General features: G+C 47.4%; 1 protein-coding gene and 1 non-coding gene across 2 annotated transcripts; both read left to right on the top strand.

Annotated features, from left to right (window-relative positions):
* Positions 1 to 2,186: 2,186 nt before the first annotated feature.
* ahdc1 (AT hook, DNA binding motif, containing 1) lies at positions 2,187 to 7,551 on the top strand. Its single transcript, XM_062530135.1, has 5 exons — positions 2,187 to 2,203; positions 2,308 to 2,408; positions 3,420 to 3,486; positions 3,576 to 4,322; positions 4,494 to 7,551. Exons 1-5 carry the CDS (start codon positions 2,187 to 2,189, stop codon positions 7,549 to 7,551), a joined length of 3,990 nt encoding a protein of 1,329 aa, XP_062386119.1.
* A 9,248-nt stretch (positions 7,552 to 16,799) lies between these two features.
* trnar-ccu (transfer RNA arginine (anticodon CCU)) lies at positions 16,800 to 16,872 on the top strand. The gene has a single exon. It is a non-coding gene; the product is annotated as a tRNA-Arg (tRNA).
* Positions 16,873 to 17,500: the final 628 nt, after the last annotated feature.

Below are 17,500 nucleotides of genomic sequence, written 5' to 3'. Positions count from 1 at the left end.
TGATGTTTTCCAGTCACTGTGTGGCCATCTGAGTAAATAGCGGAGGATGGAGAAGAAGACAAAGGAAAAGGTGGATGAAGCTGAGAGAGTGAGGACATTATGAAAAGAAAGTTGCAGCATCTGTTCAGAATGGTCATGATGAGCGTTTGTCGTAGAGATGTCTTTCATTTCATCCTCACAACCGAGTTGAAGGCGAGGACTGAAAATATGGGTGAATATGGCAAGAGGGGATAAAGGGATAGAATATGGAGGCAGATGGAGACAGGGAGAGAAAGACGAGGTACAGACAGAGAGATATGCTGATATACTTGCAGACCAGCGTGCGTGTGTCTGTGTGTGTGTGTGTGTGTGTGTGTGTGTGTGTGTGTGTGTGTGTGTGTGTGTGTGTGTGTGTGTGTGTGTGTGTGTGTGTGTGTGTGTGTGTGTGTTGGGGGGCTGGGGGGGGGGTTGAATTTGAGGGAAAGAAAGAGGGAGGGAGAAGGAAAGGGAGAGAAGCTGCCTGGTTGCTCCTGGCTGGCAGTTCTGATCACATGACCCAAGGAAGGAGCAGCAGAGAGGGAGGGAGGGAGAGCCTGGGGGAGGGGGAGAGGAAAAGAGAGGGAGAAAAAAAAGAAAGAAAGGGGAGAGGAAGAGGGTGGAGTGAGGCAGAGGAGAAGAGGGTGTGTGTGTGTGTGTGTGTATGAGAGAGAAAGAAAAGGCTGGGGGTGTTTAGGGTCTCTGCTGGTCTTAAAATAACCTCCACACGTCTACTCTTGCAGAGCAGTGCCACTACAGCCACACATTACATGAACACACACATGTGCACAGAGGTGTGTGTGTGTGTGTAGATACATGTGTGCTTGTGAGTGTGTGTGTGTGTGTGTGTGCATGTTTGGCAAAGGCTGAGTTTAACACAGACCCTAATGATGAAGATCATCAGGAATTTCCTGCAGCTGGAGAGGGGGGGGAGGGCAGAACGGCACAAGAACAAGAGAATGAGAGAGAGAGAGTGAGAGCGAGAGAGAGAGAGAGGAGTGAAAGACAAACAGGGGGAGGAAGACTACAGAAGCCTGTAGAACAGTGTGTGTGTGTGTGTGTCTGCATGCGCATGCCTGCATGTGTCTGAGAGAGCGCATGAAAACTCGTGTGTCTATCAGGTCCGTCAGTTCATTTCTCCGATCCTGCATGTCTGTGCATTTATATATGTGTGTGTGCCTATGATGACAGCTGCATTTCTGCAGAGTGTCACTGTGTGTCTCCGTGGACCCCGTGACCCAGTTCCCCCCCTTCCCTCGCTCCTCTTAGTCTCTCCCTCTTTCTCTGTGTCTCTCTCTCCCTTTCTCTCTCTCTCTCTCTCTTTCTTTCCCCTGCTCCCATGTCTCCTTCCCAACCCATTCTCTCCTCCCTGTGTATGTCTCTCTCTCCATGCTACCCCTCTCTCTCCATTCCTGCATCTCTCTTCCCCACCTTTCTCTCACTCCCTCACTCTCTCACTGTCTCACCGTCTCTCTCCCTCCCCCCACCTCTCTCTCTCTGTCTCTCACCCTCACATGCTGTCAAAGCTCCTGCCTGTATCTTAGCAACAACTGCACTCCCCTTAGAACGGAGTGAGGGCTTTTTTCTACACCCCATACACACATTCACACACACACACACACACACACACACACACACACACACACACACACACATACACACAGAGAGAGAGAGAGAGAGAGAGAGAGAGGGAGAGAGAGAAAGAAAGAGAGAGAGACAGACATTAGGCTACTCAATCAATCACTGACAGACTCTCTCAATAATAGTCACACACGCACACTCTCTCTTAGGCATACTCAAATTGAAGACCAGCCAGCTAAACTCAGGTACACACATATAGACAGCTGTGACAGGCATATATAAACGGTCGCATACACACATAACACGCTAACAAAATGCCTTTTTTAAGGCCTGCCGTAAGGCACGTGCTCACCAGCTGATACAGAGTAACACTGGAATGTATACAAACAAAGGATACCTGTGTGGAGTTTACCCACCTGAATGGTTGGATTCAAGTTGATTGCACACATACCGTTTGCATGCCCTCCAATGTAGAGGGAATTGAGCCTTCACAGGTTATTTCAATTAAATTAAAATTCACAAAAAGCATTTTTGTTCAACATGTTGCCGTGTTAGAATTTGTTTCTTTGATTGAAGGAAATGTCCTAATAATGCGTGTGATGTTTGTGTAAGATGTATGTTTTATGTTAGGTTAGGTCACTGATTCAGAGACTCAAGCAGGGCAGTGGTTTGTATTGTTGTGTATTTGTCTCTGTTTATCTTCCTGGTGAGGAAGACTCCAAAACATTTTCAGTCTGCCAGTCAGAGTTGTAGTAACGGCAACATATCTGTCAGGGACTCAATAAAAATAATTGATGTTTTCCCACACATACGCACATGAAATAGTACAATATGACATTCTACTTCAACACTGTTTTACATTCAGGGAAATATCTCTGTTATCTCTAATATATCTGTACTCTCACACATACTTACCTAAACCTAAAACTTTGGTATGCTGCCTATTGAATCTATTAATAAATGCATTCTGTATTCTGGCTTATAAACTGTTCTGTATTTTGGCTTTTAAACACCTGTGAACATGTGTGAAATAGCAGAGCAAATGACTGGCTGCACCCATGTCTGCACAGTATGATAGATGGCCATCATAGCCTCTTGACGATGAGTACATTCACTGCTTTCTTCTCAGCCACTGGATGAAAGCCAACTTTTCAGAAAAACTTGACTGTGTTGCATTATAAAGTCAGGTTGCTACTCTTGACATAGATATGTAGATACTGTAGCACAATACTGAGTTGCAGCCGCGTAAAACAAACGTTGTCATTTCTGATTTTAACAACCAAATGATCACTACATTTTTTTCAGTATGCAGGAGACAAAGGCTGAAAATGCTGTATCGAATTATGATGCAAATCGGCACCTGACCACTTTGCTCATATATCATACAGTACAGTATATCCATATCTGACTTGTATTGTATTATTTCCCCACAGGTTCAGAAATGGGAATGGATGCCAAAGCAGAAAAGGTAATGCATTAGTCATTTGACAGAAGCCACAAACGATTAGCAAAAATTCTTGACACAAACATTTTAGCTAAAAATTACTACAAGGTTTAAAACATAAAAAATGTGACAAAAATATCAATAGAATTGATAACAAATAACATCTATAATTATGTAAAAAATGGGAATGTCTATACATGTCTCTACATGATAATCAAGTGTTTAAAAATACTGGTAATCACAGCGTTTAAGTAGTAAGTAAAATATAGTAACACCTTACATGTGTAATAGGAGAACTGTGTGTATATAACTGTCACTGACAGACCTACACTTGAATAAAGTAGTATTAATAAGTCTCTGTTCCTTGCTGTCCCCTCAGGATTTTGTGTGATAGCCCACTCTGATTTCTTACTGGGGATCCTGGAGAAGAAGGACCAGAGGAAGAGGTTCCCATATTTTGACAGCTAAACCAACAAAGCAAACGTCTTCAGACTGGACTGTGCTAAGCACCAGGGCGCATCTCAAACACTCACAGTCCCATGAGTGGCCTGTCTGGGCGGCTGCGGTCAGGAGGCGTGCGCGTTGTGTGTGGGGGGGTGGCGGAGGAGGAGTGTGTGGAGCCGGAGGCCTGGGGGGCGGACGGGGGAGCCACGGTGGCCAGTGGCTCCATAGCTCCCAGCCCCTCAGCCTCTGCGCTGCACTACAGTGTTTTCCCCTCGCACGCGCTTGCTAACGGCCTCCGCAGCCATGACAACCCGCGTCAAATGTGCAGGCGCAGGAACGACGAGACGACGAACGCAAATGTGCAGCAGCCGGACCGGTTGGAACGCCGCGCTTACGCCCACCTGGAAAGCGACACTCCCACGCCCCTACAGCAGGTGGAGACACACACAGCACAGCCCCTCATGCACACAGAGTCGCACACACCATCCTACACACACGGGGACACTCGCCCTGAGATGGAGTTGGAATCCTCCACTGTGCAGCCACAAACACACCGGCAGACGCCCTCACCACTGCTCAAGCCCATGCCATCCGCACACGCGTCCCCTCCCACAGTCACGGCCCTTCCTCCCGACCCAACCAAGCCCAACCACACCTCCACCTGCAACACAGGCCACGTGGTCCCCATCGCTAGCCCAGCCGAGTTAGAGAGGAAGTACACGCTGCGGAGCTCTGGCCGACCCCGCTTCCCCAGCCACCTGCGCAAGTCCAGCCGGCTCCGCCGAGTGTCTGAAAGCACAAAAGACCGACAGGAGGACGAGCCGGAGGAGGAGGAGAGGCAGGTGAAGAGAGAGGAGAAGAACTGGAGAGGAGGAGAGATCGAGCGGGTGAAAACAGAACGAACGCCCGAGATTTCTCCTCCTCCACCTCCTCCTCCTCCTCCTCCTACTCCTGCTCCTGCACCCCCTTGTAAACCTCACCCCCCACCTCTTTCCACTCCACCACCAAGAACCTCCAGAGCTGTGCCCTGTCTCATCGGCTGTCCCCCTCACATCAAACGGAAGGGTAGGTTTAGGGGTGCGCGGCGCATTGTGGTGAAAGTACCTCGAATCCCTGTGCACCTCAGCCGCCGGCAGAAGAGCTATAAGATCTCCTCGCTAGAGGCAGTGTCGTGGGTGGGAGCGGGTAAAGAGGCCAACATGGGTGTGGGCAGTCAGGGGAAAGAGGGAGAGGGACCTCCTCGAGAGCCCACGGCTCTGCTGCGCATGAAGAACAACGGGAAGAGTGTCATGGTGATGTTCCCCCCTGGAGAGTTACCGGTCATCTTGAAGCGTCGGCGTGGACGACCACCCAAACAGGCCCTGCCCGGCCAGCCCGACCTGAAGGAGACCCGGGCGGCCGCTGCGGCCATCGCAGCCGCGGGAGGCAACGCCGACATGCCCAAGAAACCGCGGCGACGCAGGCGGGTCAAGCTGCCGTCGCCTCAGCCCTGCTACGTGACGGAAACCAACGACACGTACACCGAGTACGCCGACGTCCTGTCCAAGCTGGCCTTCTTAACGCGGCAGCCTCCGCCCACCGGACGCTGCTCCCCGCCGCGATGTTGGACGCCCACGCAACCCGAGAGTGCCAGCGCCACGCCGCCCAACCCCGCGCTCCCCGCGCTCCTTCAGAGACTCTCTGGGTTCCGGAGAAGGGGAGGAAGGGGCGGCGGGGCGGGTTTGAGGGGAGGAGGTGGAGCTGCGGGCCTCGGAGGCAGCAGCCCCAAAAGCTCCTTCTGTGACTTTTTCGAGACAATCGGCAAGAAACGAAAGGCTCTGCCTTCTGAACCGGGGGCTCCGCGGAAGCGGGGGAAGGGAGGGGGACCCGGCGGGGCCGGAGGGGTGAACAGGGCCTCGCTTTCGGAAAAAAAACAAGCAGGGGAGGTGGATCCTATGGCCCCGCCGGGCGGGAAGCCACCTCGCAAGCGACGCTCACGCAAAAACGGACAGCTCAAAGCTGGCCAGGGGGTGGCCGGCGATGACTGGGCCAATGGGAGCATGGCCTGGGATGGTAAGACCACACCTGAGAGAGAGTCAGGCGGAAGATACGGCTCCTTGTCCTGCACTGAGGGGAGGGGGAGCGGGGGGATGTACGGCAGCCCGGGGGTGCAGAGCAGTGGCGGAGACGAGGCCCAGGGACTGTTTGCGGGGTACTTCCGCTCGCTGCTCGACTCCGACGACTCCTCGGACCTGCTAGACATGTCCAGCCCCCCTGCCCGCAAGCCCCCCGTGGGATTCGAGGGATCGCCCCAGCGATGGTCCCCTGCGTTCCCCAAGTGCAGCCCTAAAGGACAAAGCACTCCTGCGGATGGAGGTCTGCCCCAGACTAAAAGCAGTAGCAGCACCCCAGTCAGACCTTCCTATCCATATGGACAAATATCCCCAACTACGCCCACCTACTCCAAGTCCTCTACACTCTCCCAGTCCCGCTCCCCGAGTTCCCCGCACCCCTCCACAGGCTATGCCCCTTTTCCCTCTGGCTATACCAGCAGCACTGGCGCACACCCTCACATACCAGCAGGAGCCGTTAGTTCACCCAGCCACACCCAGCAGCGGGCGAGTGACTGCAGCTTCGGTTTTGGGGCAAAGGCTTCGTCGTCTCCCTCTACCCAGTGTCAGATGGGCTACGCAAACTACCAGCCCGCAGCCAAATGCAGCTATGGAGCCTATAGTCCTGGCCACTCTGCCCTGATGAGAGGGGAGGGCAATGGCCCCTCATCCCCAGGAGGGGGTTACATGATGATGTCCAAAGCCAGCCACCACACCTCCTCCTCTGGCTCTCTGCCTGAGGAGTACAGGCAGTTTGCAGGCCAGTGGGGGTACCGCCAGGCCTGGGGAGGGAGCGAGGGTTTTGTGGGGAGCCAGTACCACAGCTATGCAGAGTACACTGGTGCCACAACATCTCCGGAGTCCAAAGACATCCTGGACATCTCAAACTACACACCTCAGAAAACCAAGCAAAGAGCATGCTCAGACACCCTGTCTGAGTCATCGTCTGACTCCTCACACATTAGCGGAGGTGGCAGGGGGGCATACAGACAGAGGGAGGTGCCCGTGGTGGAAGGACAGTCTAGTCTATCAAGTCTGGAGAAGCTGATGATGGACTGGAACGAGAGCTCCACCGGCCCCTCCTACAACTGGAGCCAGAGCATGCTGTTCCAGGGCGGCTCCAAGCCGGGACGTGGAAGGAGAAAACAAAGCGAGAGTCCGCAGGCTGAGAAGGAGGCCTGTCCTCCAGTGACTCTGCCCCCAGGGTCCCCCGTGAGCCCGTCCTCTCACAGTTCAGGGTCCAAGCGGGTCGGGGTCGGGGGTCGGGGCTCGCGGGGGTCCCGAGGAGGGCGATACGGGTACTCGCCGTGCCAGAGGGAGCGCTCTACCGCCAAATCCAAGTTGCCGTCCCAGAAGTCTCCCACGAGGAGTATGTTCCAGGAGACTCTGGACTACTACAGCGGAGACAGTAGCAGTTTGTCCCCGATGAGCCACGGCCCTGAGACCTGTGAGTACCCGTCGCCATACTCAGGCCACAGCTCGACCGCCTCGTCTGACGAGCGCGCCTCTCAGATCTACCCCACTGACTCCACCTCCCTCTCCCCCAGCCCGTCTGTGCAACTGGATGTCTTGAAGCCCTACCCCAAACCGGCCCAGGCCCCTCCCGCTCAGCCCTACTGCTCCTCCTCCTCCAGGACATTTAGCCCCACCCTCTCCCCAACGCCCCGCCTCCTGCCTCAGTGTGGCTCATCGGTGAGCAAGGAGCAGATCTCGCAGTACGACTCGCCCAGATACAGCTCCTCCCCTTGCTGGTACAACCCCCACGCCTACGAGGATCCCCGAAACGCGTCCAAACGAGACCTGCCCATGATGAGCCCTGGTCTGAGAGCTGTGCCCCCTTCTCCTTACCCTGGCCCTTTACAGAGAGGCCCCCCTCACACAGGGGCGTGTGACCCGGAGGAGTATGGGTACATGCGAGGGGGCGTGCTGTGCCAGCTGCTTGACCAGTCCAGTGAGGACTGCTTCACCAGCCTTTAGAGGACATCGCCATGGCAATGCAGCACAGGTGAGGTAAGGCCTACCTTGTTGACGGTAATTTGTTACTTGCAAATTTCCCTCCCCAGGTGTTCAGGTTTTTGTTTTGGACTCAAATTTAGACAGTGCCACACTGTCACAACCCGAGGTTTTCAATTCACTGATGCAAATGCATCTCTTGAATTTCTTGAAATTCTTGAATTTCCCCTTGGGGATCAATAAAGTATCTATCTATCTATCTTGCTCTGAATGCAATGTATTTTGAAGGGGTTGCTTTATCAATCTAATGCAAAAACACGCTGGGCAACTACATTACAGTATGTGTGAAATACATGAAAACTAGTTCCATGTCCATTAAAAATGTCCCTGGGTCATCTGCATGACAAACTCAAATGAATGTTAGTTCATCTGTCACTAGTGGTAAAAGTGGAAAATTAGTGGCAAACTACTAGTGATCAACACTATGGATGAGTTGTTAGGCACTGTTGCTGATGCAAACTAGGCAGGCAGATGTGGGGAGGTGTACTTTAATCTACAGTACATGCACACAGTTGTCAGATATGTCTGGTTGCAACACATTTTGTAAGCATAGACAAATTCTTTAGAACTTCTACCTTCTAAAAAACTGTCTAAAATAGTCAACTGAACTAGAATTACAGCATGATTTTGATGAAGCATTAGGAACTTAACGCCCACAGTGACTGCGCAATTCAACTAAGGTGATGTCAGAAAGTTGACACATTACTGCCTCTAAAATCATGTTTTTCAAGTATGAAATCTTAAGGTGTTATTTGATATGTTCATACATGTACAAGTATGGTTTTAGATAAAGAAGAAGATATGCTCTTGCACTGACAAACTTTTTCTCTGTCTCTCCTTCACTTTTAGGAGATACGAGGACATCTCTCTTTCGCTCATTTTTACTCCTTTTTTAAAGACTGAAGAGAAGAAACAGAGGAGAAGAGCTGAACTCTGTCTTTCTCCAGCAGTGACAATCAAAAGACAACCATGTGCACATACACACACACACACACACACACACACACACACACACACACACACATACATGCACACATGCACACACACACACACACACACATACATGCACACATGCACACACGCACACACACACACACACACACACACACATACATGCGCACACATACACACACACACACACACACACACACACACACACACACACACACACATACACAGACACACACACACACACACACATACTGTACACACACACATACATGCACACATGCACACACACACACACACACACACACACACACACACACACACACACACACACACGCAAACACAAATACAAACACACACATATGCATGCACACACACACACACACACACACACACACACACACACACACACACACACACACACACACACCTACACACACACAAACACACACACATAATGTATCTGCCTCTCCCTCTTCAGTTGGACTGGGTGGGGTGTTTGGAAAGTGGTTGGTGCTTCTAGAAGTGAGGGAGCAGTCAGTCAGGGAATCAGGCCACCCCCCCCCCCCCCTCAGTTTACCAAACCTATCAATCATCAAAATCCTCTGGTTTGGACCCCTGACTTCAACCTCTCCCTCCCTTTTCGGTTTGTGTTTTCTCTTGTTTTCACTTGTACTTTCTTACCTACCGATCCTTAAACACTCTACCCTGGCCCTGCGTTAGTGACCACTCCTGTATCACCAGCATCTGTACATAAGGCACACCAAACGGCTCAGTGTTGTTATGGAAAATGCTATGTTCATGCTACAAAAACAAATCAGTATGTGTGATGGCAGTTTTGATGTAGAATGGTGCTCAAGGCACAAAGGACAGGGACAGACAAACCGACTTGTAGATCTGATTCTGATTTGGGGTGTCTGCTATCTCATACGGGGGAGTGAGGGGAGTGTCTTAGACGACTGGCCCTTTGTTCTTCTCTTCCTGTGATTGGTCCACAGCATGGTTTTCTGCTCCTCTCCATGTTGTCCCCGTGCGTACATCATTTCCTGTCTGGAGAGGAGGAAGCACACTTGTGCCCAAAGACTCGTGCCCATGATCCTGGCGCTCAATGGCCAGGGTGTGGGGGCATTCCTGGTCCTCTTTTCCTTTGACTTTGTTCCTGTTCTCTCTCTATCTTTCTCTCTCTCTCTCCGTGGTTGGCTGTATTGTGCTGCTCTTGTGATGATTATTATATATGTCTATTCCATCCCAGTGGGGTATTTAAATACATGCTCTTCTGATCATTGCTTAAACACATGTCTCCTGTGTGAGTGTATGTGTATGTTTGGGAAATACCACCAATGGTAACATGAATATGCCAAAGCCTCCACTTGTGCAAACTGTGTATGGTATGCATTGGTATCTAAATTTGGATGAATATGTATGTGTGTGTCAGTGTGAGAAGTTTTTAGACAATCTAGTTTTGTGTGCATGTTTGGGCCCAGTTGGGATATGTTGCTGTTTGTGTGTGTGTGTGTGTGTGTGTGTGTGTGTGTGTGTGTGTGTGAAAGAGAGAGAGAGAGAGAGAGAGAGAGAGAGAGAGAGAGTTTGTAGTCTTGTCCTCTCTGGTTGAGTGTATGAGCATACATGACTTTGTATGCATTGTTATTCAAAGCAAACATTTAATGTGTTTTGTAGATTCCCGGCACAGTGAGGAGAAACTTCTTTCATGGTAAAGTACATATTTCTGAGTGCGTATTCAATTTCAGGTCAAATTCAGTACTACTACGCATGCCATAGAGATGCCATAGAGATGCCATAAAGATGGTGAGCTTGCACTACAGTCCCTGCCCTCACTCCTGTTCTGCCATTCTGATTTCAGAGATGGTTATCACCGTAATATTCCAATAAGACACACACAAAACCACCCCACAATGATCCCCTATTTGTCAACAGCCTTGCTGCTGCTACTGATAGTCAGTGGTCTGTAATCCCTACTGGAGTCCCTGGAGCCATGCCTCTCTCTTCACAGGTACAGCCTTGGATTAGTGCTTAACTGAGATGAGTGGGATCAACGTAGCAAAATGCCCTGCATATCATACTGTCTCACACATCTCTATATCACCCTATATTTACATGGTTTTGAGATCATACTGCCCCGAGACACATTAATCCTGTATAAAAAGGTAGAGAGACCAGTTCCAGTGTGACCAAGTGAATTGAGACAGAAGAGCCAAGCTGCATGTGGGCATAATGGTAACATAGGCACAATTGAGCTCACACGGCATGGTGAAGCCTTTGGAACACTCACATTTCCTTATCACATGAATGTCTACCGCAGCCTCCCGGAGGAATCAAATGTAGTTTTTGGAAAATGAAGCCTGAGGTACATTAAGCATGATGTAAATGTATGACTATACCTGTCTAAAGCTTGTGTTGCACTGGGTAACTTTCTGAGCAATGTTGCTGGGCAATGTTCCTGAGTACTGTTGTTCCAGCATGCTCCCATTGACATTGCCGACAACTGTTTATTTCTGGGATCCTCATTTGGCTAATTGTCATGATCATCCAATCAGAAGACATGGAATGTGTTTGTGTTTGTCAGCGACATTGCTCGGACAGATGCCCCATGGGTCATCACCTTTAAGGCACTGAGCTGTCTGCCTTACAGGTGCAGGAAAAGGAGGAACAACCGTACCTGAGCATGGACAGGTCAACTAGCCCCCCTTAAGATAGCGACGGTCTATTGGCAAACCTTAAAGGAACCGTATGTAAATTCTATGTGGAATTCAGTAGGCTTTGAGTTGACTTGAACAAAGCAACGTGACACTTTTCTATTGACGTGTGTTGTATTTAATACAGCAGCCACACGTGGTAAAATGTGGTATTACAACAGAGCCAGTTCGGTGCTGTCTGGTTTGCATGCAAACTTCAGTGGTTATCTGGACAAAAAAAAGAAAGCATAGGTGTTTTTGACATTACACCAAAATGGTTGTTTCTTCACATTCTGTTAATATTTGTTAGTCTTTATTGAATGGTTTAAATAAATAAAAAAATAGATAAAAACTCCACATAGCACCTTAAAATTAAATTGTCCTCTTTGACCAGCATGTCTGGCTACTTTTAAAACAGTTGTTTGTTTTAAATTAGTCTCATATATTCTCAAGAGGAAAGCACTCTCACAAGACTGAACACCAGATTATTAAAGGAATACTTGTTATAATTAGATGCACCTCACATTTTGTGATCACATTCTCAGCAGTGTGAGACTCAAATGTTTCAATAAGGACAGGACAATGACCAATCAGGGTCTCCCAATATATTGATGAGATGGAAGCAAAGAACACAGTGAGCGGAGTTTCTTCCAACACGCTGATACTTCAAATATATTTCATGACACCTTTTATTCTATTTTTATCACAGCTACCCTATTTCCATATGATCTTGTAAAGATGTGCCAAAAGTTACTGAACATTTCTTTATGTTTATCATTATCAGGTGATACTGAAATATGTAAGATGTTTGATATGAAGGATGTCCTGTTCTAACAACAGACTGCACAGTGCACACGTTTTGGACAATAAGGAAGATGATACTAGCACTGTGGTAGCCTAAAGATACTTTTATTCTAGATTTCACCCCTCCCCCAGTGATTACAAGACGCCAGTGCACGCAATGGCGACACATTTTTACCACTTAATGCACATATAAGTACATGTGCTTTTTCTGTAAAGAACATATACTACTGTATATGTGTGTGTATACATGGATGTGTGTGTGTGCTTCAATTGTTCAGCGTAGATTTTTAAACTGTTCAACAAGTTTTAATATGTGTTAAGTATACGTGTGTGTGTTTTTATCTGTATATGCGTCATGCTTTAGTAGGCTACAAGTTCATACTGAATTGTTGAATTGACTTCATGAAGCAGTAATCGAAATGCACTGAAATACATTGACTTCTCTAGTGTGTGTGTGTGTGTGTGTGTGTGTGTGTGTGTGTGTGTGTGTGTGTGTGTGTGCGCGCGGGGGGGTGTGGTCATGAGTGTGAGAAATGAAAAAATGCAGTCTTTTGAGCTATTTTGATTCATCATATCTGTTGCTAAAAAGAAAACAAAAGTAAATCAAATAAATAAATCATGTGAAATTTATATTGAAAAGTAAACCTGTGTTACTCAAAACCTCAAATAAGACATTTTAGTAATGTATAGAAACACATTCTTTTTTTATATTCTTCTTTTTTGTTTTCTTGTGTCACCGATACATTTTACTACTAAATAATACTTCACAATTCATTCAAATATGTTTACCATCTGATTGAATTATTTGAATCAGATTGCCAAAAATTGGGTTGGTTAATTCTTACACAATTTTATTTTGTACAAGAATAATGATACCATTGGGCATTTGCCAGCGCAATTTAGTAACTGCATATGTCGCGTGTTACATATCCTGACATGGTACATTAAGCATATATTCTACTATTTTAAGAGTACAACATTTACATTTAGTGATCTAGCTGACACTTTTATCTAAAGCAACTTACAACAATCAAGGTACAGTTAAAGGTTTAAGGCTACAGTGCCTCTAAGATATTTTTAGTGAAGTACTACTCATGAAATTGAAGAACAGTTCAAGTAAAATTAAGAGAGGGAAAAGAGGGGTAGTCAATACAGGGAAGGTATATGCTAGATAAGGCATATTCAGCTGTTAGTAAGATTAGAGGTACTTGAAAAAGAATCATTTTGACATGTAATCAACAATTTGTAAGATACACACTTTTTTCAGGGGAAATACAAAGGCAATGGTTGGTACACTGACAAACCAGTTTTTTAAAATGACTTTTTAGTTCAGGTAACAGGACAGAGAAAATGTAACCATCCTCTGTGCCATGGAGTAAAGACAAAATAAATAAATAATAATAAAAACGGCAATCGCATCAGAATCTCTTTAAGAGCTTTCTGATGTGTTTTGTGTGCATTTGAGGGAGCATCACACACACTATTCTTCTGAGGGGCCCCAACTACTGAACGGTTCTTTCAGTGAGATGCCTCACCTGGCCCTCGAGTGGCAGAAGACCGCAGTGCAGCCTTATATATTCAGATACATTTGTGTAGCAGAGCATGGCAAAACATAAAACATACGATTCCCACCATAGGCCTACTATTGTTCTCTACAAATAACAAAATGAAGTAGCCTAATTGGGATCAAAGAATCTCTACGTCTTCTTTGAGCAGCATTTAGTGGAGAGTTGTCCATGTGGTGCTGATGAAAGAGCTGAAGAACTCTGATGGTCTGAGTCACGACACGAGTTCAAGACTATGAACATGAAGCAAAAACTGGAGGGGCATAAAGGACTGGCTGGAGAGGCACCTGAAAATTGGCTGCCAATGGGGTTGGTATGTTCGACTTCACTGTGCTATCCGTGCATCTAACTAGCGTACAAGTCGTTAAGGTCATTTGTGCTGCATCAACAGCAGAATTAGTCAGTAAGTTTACAATAACTTTACACCACTTACACCCCTACTGGTCAGGAAATAACTGAAACTTTGGTTGGTTTGCGGTGGTCACAAGAAAGTTAAAAACGGACAGGGAGGACTCGCACTCAGAAAAACACAAGTAAAAAAAAAAGGGTAACCCCTTTTTTCAATCTATCCATAAACAAATAAAAAAAATATAGGCATGCAACTTTAACTAAAAGGCCAATACTCTTTTGCGATCAACCATACTAACATAACCCATAACCCTAAAGATTATCAGGTGAAGAACTGAAGAGATGTACTTTTCAACAGTCTTAAGTTAACAGCTTTTCAAAATCACATTTTTTTGCATCCATCATGAATGCAGAGTGCCTTGTGACCAATAATACCATGTACAAATGCCACAGAGTTAAAAGCCCAACAAAGACTCAATCATGTTTTCCAGTTTCTCTCTAGCATTGTGACCATAAGAACATCAGTGATCATATAAAATATGCCACTAGGGGGCCCCACACCAGCCCTTTCTGCTCCACACAAAGCCTATTCAGAGGAGCTACTGCGCCAGTATATGAATGGCATCCATTGTGCTTATCGATCATCAGTTTGCATGTTATGTGGTAGACTATCACTTAACAGTACTGTTAATGCTAGAGGATTGTGTCTACAGAGATCAATCTGCGAGGAGACCACCCCCCCCCCCCCCCCCCCCCATTTCTTTCGTGCTCTCACTGTGTCTGTCGACCACCATTCCTGTGCTCTGAGTCATCCTCCCTTCCTATTGCAGCATTTCCATGGTTACTATTGAGGAGGGCAGCAGACAGTTTGGTGTAGTATGTGTGTTAAAACACAAACGCCTCCTAGGCGTTAAACACACATTGTTGTGTTGCAGTTTAAAGGGTCATGATTGTAAGCACACACAAACAAAAGCATTTGCATTCAAGGCCTCTGTCAGTGTTTGGCCTTGTGAATAGATTGTCCTCTCAAAATACAGACACATGGGTGCACGGCCGCACGGCCGCACGCACGTGCACACACACACACACACACACACACACACACACACACACACACACACACACACACACACACACACACACACACACACACACACACACACACACACACGTTTTGTTCACAGAATGTATTCTGTGTAATGGCACAAGTTAGCACTGTGCAAAAATACTGAAAAGAGCACACTCTTGTGTAACCTAAAGAGAACAGTTCTCGCGGGCATGGTAGAGAAGTAGTAACGCCACCAAATGGCGTTCCCAATGTGCGTTTGGGAGGAGGATGACGGAATTTGCCATGCCTCCTTCTTCAATCAGTCAGGTTACTTATTTTCAGTCTATCTGCTGAAGTTTCAGCAATGGCGTTACTCCGCTCTTAACCTACCACCTCCCCTTACGCCTCCCGTCTTCCATATGGTAAAGAATAAAGGGGTACATGGCGGAATCCTGCCTGCACAGACACAGACGACTCCGGCACGATTCCACAAAGCACTTCAGGACCCTGGCCAGAGACTTCGCCAAAACATGCTTCTGTTATGCTTTTATGTGTTATGCTTTTCGGAATGTGAACTAGTGAACTTACAACTGGTATATGGTTCGGTGCCATGTTGTTATGGATAAAGGATGTGAAAAGTGACTGGTGTGCTTTTTATTTTGTGGACAAATGGTTGAATACACCTTTGACTTTTAAGACAAAATAGTTTAAAAGTAATTCTGACCTTGTAAGTCAATGTCCTAGGCAGTGTTGGGAAAGTTCACTTTCTACATGAACTAGTTCAGTTCATAGTTCACAAATTTTAAAATGAACTAGTTCAGTTCATAGTTCATAATTCCAAATTTTTAACTAAATTCACAGCTCCAAAAAATGAACTAGTTCAGTTCTTTTTTTCAATATGTTGAGAACTATACTCTGTTGCCACAGACTGCAATTATTTCATTAGTTTAACACCAAAACTATGCATCAGATGTGCCGTTTTAGATTTTTAGATGACTTGACTGAAGTAGCCTACGGATCTTGTTTTTCAAAGCCGGTGGGCAAAGCTAGTTTACACATATATGTGAGATTGTTCCCTTGCCCATCGATTGTGTCATAAAAATCGCTACGGTGATTATATGATGCCTCCTTTCTGCTTTGTTGCCTACATGCTGCTGTCGTAGAATGTCACAGACAATAACTCGTGGGTCGTTGAATATGTCATATTACAAGATCCTTACTCCTTCGAACGTCGTTGCCGACTTTAAAAACTCGGACACGACACACTTGTCAGATACACTTGTCAGGCATGGAATCTGGCATAGACAAAGCACATGCAAAGGAACTTAAACCTGGAGGTGAAACACTTCACTTCGTCTCGGTCTTCCCGTCACTTTGCTCTGTCGTATGTAAAATGAGCAGGCAACCCACAGCTGAGGCAGAGCAGAGTGGCGCAGCGGAAGCGTGCTGGGCCCATAACCCAGAGGTCGATGGATCGAAACCATCCTCTGCTAGGCCGAGTTTTTAGATGCCGCTCCTGCGCGTTGAACTTAAACCTGGAAGTGAAACACTTCACTTCGTCTCGGTCTTCCCGTCACTTTGCTCTGTCGTATCAAACATCTCTTCAAACAATCTTCTGACACGGACACATTTTAAACCAGGAAATATAGCCGTGCTCACCTGCCACAGTCAGTCTGGAGTGCTTTCTGCCAGCTCAGGGCCTGAGACCCGAAAATTCAACACAGTGCTTTTGTCAGGCTATCCCGACATTTAAAACATTCCTTTGATACCAGTGGAGCAAAGGCTCTGATGGAGCGCAGCTGGCAAGCCCCAGTGGCCTAATGGATAAGGCACTGGCCTCCTAAGCCAGGGATTGTGGGTTCGAGTCCCATCTGGGGTGCGTCGGAGCAGAGTGGCGCAGCGGAAGCGTGCTGGGCCCATAACCCAGAGGTCGATGGATCGAAACCATCCTCTGCTAGGCTGACCCTTTAGCTGCCGCGACAGCACAGTTGCACACATCTTGCCTTTCAAAACTCACAGCCTGACACGGAGATGAAAACCACCACTGGCAGGCTTTCGGCGGGGAGCGTGCAGCCATTTCCGTGTCCCGCTACGCACGTCCTTTGACTTGTCCCGATCATCTCTACTGCATTTGTTTTTCCAAATCTGCCTTGCAATCCAATCAAACTCTGCAATGAGAGCGCTGGAGCTGAGAGCAGGCCCGATGGAAATGAGCAGGCAACCCTCAGCTGAGGCAGAGCAGAGTGGCGCAGCGGAAGCGTGCTGGGCCCATAACCCAGAGGTCGATGGATCGAAACCATCCTCTGCTAGGCCGAGTTTTTAGATGCCGCTCCTGCGCGTTGAACTTAAACCTGGAAGTGAAACACTTCAATTCGTCTCGGTCTTCCCGTCACTTTGCTCTGTCGTATCAAACATCTCTTCAAACAATCTTCTGACACGGACACATTTTAAACCAGGAAATATAGCCGTGCTCACCTGCCACAGTCAGTCTGGAGTGCTTTCTGCCA

Source organism: Sardina pilchardus, chromosome 24, assembly GCF_963854185.1.
Source record: "Sardina pilchardus chromosome 24, fSarPil1.1, whole genome shotgun sequence".
Lineage (NCBI taxonomy): Eukaryota > Metazoa > Chordata > Actinopteri > Clupeiformes > Clupeidae > Sardina > Sardina pilchardus.
The sequence above is the reverse complement of the archived record's forward strand: the minus strand, read 5'-3'. Positions and strand labels throughout refer to the sequence as shown.